General features: G+C 46.6%; 1 protein-coding gene across 1 annotated transcript; it reads left to right on the forward strand.

The window, feature by feature from the left end:
* Window positions 1–2,002: 2,002 nt before the first annotated feature.
* Window positions 2,003–6,406, forward strand: LOC121675037 (E3 ubiquitin-protein ligase RNF4-like). The gene is made up of 5 exons (XM_042049988.1): window positions 2,003–2,593; window positions 3,067–3,208; window positions 3,955–4,037; window positions 5,592–5,695; window positions 6,107–6,406. Exons 1-5 carry the CDS (start codon window positions 2,585–2,587, stop codon window positions 6,357–6,359), a joined length of 591 nt encoding a protein of 196 aa, XP_041905922.1. The 5' UTR covers window positions 2,003–2,584; the 3' UTR covers window positions 6,360–6,406.
* Window positions 6,407–6,412: the final 6 nt, after the last annotated feature.

Raw genomic sequence — 6,412 nt, forward strand, 5'->3', positions numbered from 1 at the left:
TCAAGAGGTCTTAGCATTGCATTTAGGCAGGGGTAATAATAAACAAGGGACATTCCTAGTGGGTTCACTGTGCTCCCTAATATTTATGTGGCTTGATCTTAACAAAAAAAATATTAAAACATTAGTTTTAGTCTGATCAAGCTATCTTTTGATTTTTGTTTTTAAGGAAAACTACGTAAGTGGTCAAAATTACTCAAAGATAATCCTTAGACAGACACACGTAAAATGATTTACTTACAGGGCAGCCATAAATGTTAGACTGATGTTTTCTGTTTCTCACTGTTGCTAGACTTTGAGCTGCTTGGTGGATGTAATGACAGTAAGCAGAAATGTCTTTTTAAATAGCTGTATTCCTTGGTGACATGCTCTGCCAGGCATTGTCATTGAAAAGAGCATTTCAAGAAAGCCTTTGTGGTCAAGGAAGTTTGATCTTAAGTAACCTGCAATGAAATGGCACTCAGCTGATTTTATAATAGGCTTAAACTGATGTTAGTTTGTCTCTACGTCATCAGCTGTGGCTATTTTCTTTTAAAATGTTGGTTTAGGGTTAGAAATTAACCCTGTCCATGAATAGATAGCTATAATTTTTAGAAAGTACTGATTGAGAGAAACATTGATAGCCAAAGGTGACTGAACAGTTGAAGCCTTGGTTTCAGTCTTGATGCATAGTTGTCAGCAGAAGGAAAAGCTCATTTTCAGCTCATTCCATCACTGATGTGTAGGCACAGAAGAATTGGGGGTTTTTTGAGCATTGGAAGCCCAGACCAGAGAGACAGCATATTTGTGTCCTTCATTTCCCATATTCAGTGCTTTGGGACTGGTACGAGGTGCTTAATCATTCATACCTTAAATGTGTATTTGGAATTGCTTGAGCATCTTAGCATTTTTATATAAAGTGTCAAATCTCCTTTGGGATTTTTCAAAAAATGGGAAAGTTATCCACACCCGCTCTTAAACACTCAACATGTTGCCAATTACCCAAAAGCAAGAATTGGAATAACAGAGATAATTTGGTAAGAAATGAGCCTCCTCATGTAGACCATGAGCTGAACATATCCTCGTGCTCTCCACAGCATTGGATCGATTTCCACAACTCTGCCCACAGCAGAGAGCACCCAACGGGACCAGTGGCTGAGGAGCAGCCCTGCCAGAGGCAGGGCAGGGATGGGTTCCCTGCTGCTCTCAGGAGCCCCGGCCCATCCCTGTGAACACAGGTCCAGTGGCAGAGTGGCTGGAAGGAAAACTGAATATTAATTCTGCTTTTTTTGCTGTGTCACCTATCATAGCAGAGCAGGGCCTCAGGAGGAAGGTGCTGTCCCTGGGAGCAGAGCAAACCTCCTCAGCCCTGTTGGGAAATTCTGGCAGAGGAATAGTTGAACACGTGAAAATGTCGAGGCCTCAGAGACTTGAAATAAGGCGGAGGGTTAAGGCCAGGTTTAAATTTCTCTTTGTTTTGGGCAGGTGGTGTTTAGTGGGGTTTCTTCTGCCCTCCAAGGGCTGCAGTGATCCTCAGGTTCCTCAGGCTGAAGGCGGAGGGAGGTGCAGGTCTGCCCCACGAGGCCCCGTGAGGCCCCACGTGCAGAGCTGTGTCCAGCTCTGCCCAGCAGCAGCAGGATGTGCCTGTGGAGCAGGGCCGGAGGAGGCCGTGGGCATGTGTGGAGGCCTGGAGCACCTGTCCTCTGCAGGCAGGCTGGGAGAGCCGGGGCTGTCCAGCCTGGAGAGGAGCAGGGTCCGGGGAGGCCTCACTGCGGCCTCCCAGTGCCTAAAGCGGGCAGAGAGCGATGGGAAAGGGGAAGGGTTTTAGACTAGAAGACTGGGGAGATTGGGATCAGAGATTTGGCAGAGCTGTGAGGATGGTGAGACATCGGAACCGGCTGCCCGGAGAAGCTGTGGATGCCCTGTCCCTGGAATGTTCCAGGCCAGGCTGGACAGGGCCCTGAGCAGCCTGATCTGGTGGGTGGCAGCGGAACCAGGTGATCATTGAGGTGCCTCCATGGCGTTGTGGAGCTCCATGGGTGTGCAAAACGGAGACCCGTTTCTGGGCATGGAATGTTGGCACCGGTTGCCAGGGGCACTCCTGCTCCCAAGGTTGTGTTGACACGGAGTCTGCTGAGCCAGTTGACGGATTCTCTGCTGCGCAGCAGACGTGGAGCATCCGTCTTCTCCATCCCAGGTGGGAATAGAGAGGGATTTGCTGACCTTTGTGAGCCAAACTCTGGACTGACTGTACAGGTGAGTGCAGCCGATTCTTGAAAAGGCTTCTGATGCTGAGGGGCTGGCCTGGGCTGCAGGATGGGCTGCAGGTGGGCTCAAGTACTGGGGTCACGGACTTCCCCTCCAGTTAAGGACAGAAACTGGAGACTGGGGAGTGGGAGTCTTGGGGCATGGGGGTATTCAAGAGAACAGGCATTCCAAATTGATGATCTCTCCTTTTCTGATAGGTTTGGAAGAACAGTTTTCTGGAACCCTGAAAAATCTGCAGTGGGCTACCAGAAGGAAGCTAAGGGATTGATCTCTTCCCTGACATTCCTTTTTTGGTGTTTGTCCCACTTGCTTTTCTGGTACTTTTAGATCACAAAACACCATGAGCTCAGTAAGTACTTTACTACTCAATGCAGATCTGATTCTTGAAACATTTTCCAGGGGACTTCTAGAAAAGAATTCTAGAGTTTGGAGTAAATGCACAGAAACAGAAATCTTTCCAAACTTCCTGTGACTTCTCGCTTTTGGATATTGAAGGTTCTGAATCTCTGTGGGTGCTGGCAATAGTTCAGAAATGCTTACAGTGTGAGTAACAACATGATAGAATTGGGAACTGGTCTCCTCATTTTCAAGCCATTGGACAGGCTATTTGCTGGTGAGGCAACATGTAGGAGATGAGGGGCGATGTCTTTTCCCTGATGTGATGTGCTAAGGTGAAAATGGTCCATAGCACCATTTGATGCCTATTCCAGCCTTTGCGGGAGTGTTTTCGGTATCCTCGTGTGCTGTCATTGGTGCTGCAGAACCCGAGGGCCGTGCTAATATTGCTGCCACAGAAAATGCTAAGGCTTTGTTCTCTCTCAGCGTCAGCGAAAGCGCCCTGGAGGAGCGCTTGACTCCACACAAGCTCGGAAACGGAGCAGGCTGCTGCCCTCCAGTGCAGGTGGAACTTCACAAGCAGAGCTAATAGACCTTGAAGGAAGTGGTACACTTGCTTTTGAGCCTGGTAAGAACAGCAATTGCTTCTGGAAGGTTTGGGTTCATTTGAATGTGTGCTTTTGCCAGTTTCTAGGCCCTTTACTGGGGAGGATGGGAAACCTTGGGGTTTAGGAAGCACCTGATATGGCATCCCTAACAGCAAGGCTTCTGACAGCTGTTTTGGTTTGTTCCTGAGCTCAATACAGTGGCCGCTAGTGGGAGATGAGCTCTGCAGCAAAGGTCCTCAAGTGCTGCTCAAACACCTGAATGGGTGCTCTGATGAGCTGGCAGTCACCATAGATGCCACAGTGGAGGGTGGCAAGCTGAGTTTGGGATCTCCCAAGCTGGATGAAGATAAGGAAAAGTTTGTCTTTAGCTGTGCCCCATCCCTCAAGGGAACAATCTACACTATGGTAAAACTGTAAAAAAAGAGGATCCCCTCTAGTGTTGGTTGGTTGCTTTTTTCCTTTTGTGTGCTAAACATTCCCCTGTGTGAGATGAATCATTTCTTGCTGTGAAGCTCCCATAGCTGTTGACATCCAACAGAACTTGTGAGGGACTCAGCCGCTCTTCCTCTTGCACTGCCCCTTCAGAGGACAGGGCTGGTAGTGCTCCCTGTGGACTGCTGGGGCAAAGCTTGAGTGCAATGTTGGACGTGCTCCTGAAAAAAAGAAACCCAGGGCTCAGTGAATCCAACCTCGGCCTGCTCCGCACTGGCAGCCCTTTTAACTCTTCTGCAATCTCTGATCTTGATTCTAACGTTCTGTTTTTCAGCTGGTGAAGAAGTCGTCATAGATCTCACGGGCGAATCTTCTGGGCCTGAAGTCATCGTTATCAGTGACGATGAGTCTGATGTGGTAAGTAGTGAATGGCACACTCCCCTCCATCTTGCAGTCAGATCAGTTTCCTTGCCAGATTCTGGCATCTTACTAAGTACCCTGGCCTCAAAGGTTGGAACATGGCTCTGATTTACCACATTAGACGCAGTTCCCAGTCGAGCCCAAACACACTCATGAACACATCAGCATCCCTGAGAATTGCTTGCAGAGAGGGGATGAACAACCTAAGAGAGGTTGTTGCTTCAGTGATTTAAAGGAGAGCACAGGAAGTCTTTGACTTCTCAAATGAGAAGTGTTTTAGCTGCAACATCAGTTTAAGGTACCCCTCTCACTGAGGTGTAAAACACAACTGCACCTTACTGGGGTGCAAACTAGTTCTGTTCCTTATTCCAAGAAGCCTTTAACAGAGTCACGTTTGTTTGCTTTTTTAAATTTCCCCCTTCTATTTTGAAGGAATTGAATTACCAAAGTATGGGTATTGATCTAATATCGACACCCAACTAAGACGGACATAAACTCCCTAACAGTGTAGAGTTAGAAACTGTATGTTTATTCCAGCGCCAGGCAGCTGTGCAGGATAGCTCCCTAATGTGCAGTGCAAAATTACAAGCCAATACAGAGTCTGTTTAATTACAGAGGTCTTGAATATTCAAAATACAAATGCAGATTTATAACACTGACACCTTCCATTCTCTTCTTCGTATAGTATTTAGTTTGAAAGTCATGAAGCATGCGTAGTTTGTTCTTTGAATTGTGTTGGTTGTCTCTTTATTTGGGGAGTGGTCTTAAAAGATGAAGTAAAGCTACTCTCCCTCACTTTGACCTTTCTCTTTCTACCTTTCTGATTTTTGACAATACAAATTACTCTTGGGGGACTTCCAGTTCCTCCTTTTGTGACTTCTGAATAGGCTCTCAGAAGTGGAAATTAGTAATTGTCTCCATTTCTTTAAATCTATTTATCAGGGTTTCTGTTTCTCATTAAAAGCACAGCTAAACAAATAGAAAAGTGACAGGCAATTAGCTACCTACATCTAAAAACTTATTTCGGGTCTGGCTCTCTTTGACTACTTATTAACATTTTATCGATTCCAGCCGGGCCATCTACTTTAACTAATTTCAACAAAGCTAGCCTTTAACTAAAATCTTACTGTTTCTTTTAAAATCCGTGTTTCAGAATATTTTTGATCCAGCCCACAGTGCAGTGTGTCTGCTCAAATCTGGGGTGCCACTGCTGCTGTGCAAAGCAGAAACATGCAGCAAACATAGCATGGCAGCTATCTCCTGACAGGCTTGTTGCTGAACCTTTGCAAAGAAAAGGCCTCCAATTTTACATCAGAATTTGCATGACCCACCTCCACTTTTACCAAACACAAGAGCAGCTTTGGGTATGGGGTTTTATGTCTTCAGCAGCTCTTCATGTACTAAGCAGTGTTCAGGTGAATTAGCCAGTTTGGGGGAGAACGAGGGAAAGAAACAGCTCCAGCCCAAATCCAAGCAGGGACTGAAACAGGGGAGCAGGGAGTACAGTGTTCAGGGTGGTTCCTAAGTGCCTCCATTTCTACCGCACTGCAGGACACGGAGCAGAGCCAGCAGCAGCCACATCCTTCCAGAGCATCAGAGAATTCATCCGAGGCCGTGGCAAGGGATGATGAAGAGGAAGCAAGAGAAAATGATGGGTATGTGAGAGAGAAAGGGTCTATCTAAACTCCAACTTCAGATATGTGGTAGGAACAAGTTTGTGCCAAGCTTTTGGCTTCTGCTGAACTCTGTGCAAATACTTCAGACCTGGAATAGAGTGGCCTGCCTGGAAGAGAATTAAAATAAACCCAGCAAAATCCAGCAGAAGCCTTTCTTCTCTGTTTGTGAAGCCATAATTGTATAGAAGAGAAACGCTTGACATGCTGAAATGCTGGCAGTACATAAAAGGTGTTGCAGTGCTTGTGTTTCTGGGCTGGGATGTTGCTTAATCAGAACAGGCCATGTTTTAAGTACCACCATGTTCTTTGTTGGTAACCCTTGGTGCCCAGTGAAACAAATGGCTGCATGTTCAAATGGCTGCACATTGTTTCTGGTTCTGTTCCCTCTAGTGCATGGCCAGCAGGTCCTGCTAGTCCTGTGACTAGGGAGGATGACAACTCAGAGGTGCAGGACAGGGAGCAGAGCCAGCAGTCCCCACTTGGTTCCAGGGAGGCAGAGAATTCAGCTGAGCTACGGGCAAGTGACAATGAAGAGGAGCCAAGAGACAACAATGGGTATGTGACACATGAAGTGTCTCTCCAAAGTGTACTTTCCTACATACAGTTGACACAGGATTTTGCCAAACTGTTGGATTCTGCTTGATTCTGCTTGAAGGATTCTGATTTGGAACATAGTGGCCTGGAAGGGAACTAATG

Source organism: Corvus kubaryi, unplaced genomic scaffold (assembly GCF_017639235.1).
Source record: "Corvus kubaryi isolate FWS band 111438036 unplaced genomic scaffold, C.kubaryi_AGA036_p1.0 71, whole genome shotgun sequence".
NCBI classification, from domain to species: domain Eukaryota; kingdom Metazoa; phylum Chordata; class Aves; order Passeriformes; family Corvidae; genus Corvus; species Corvus kubaryi.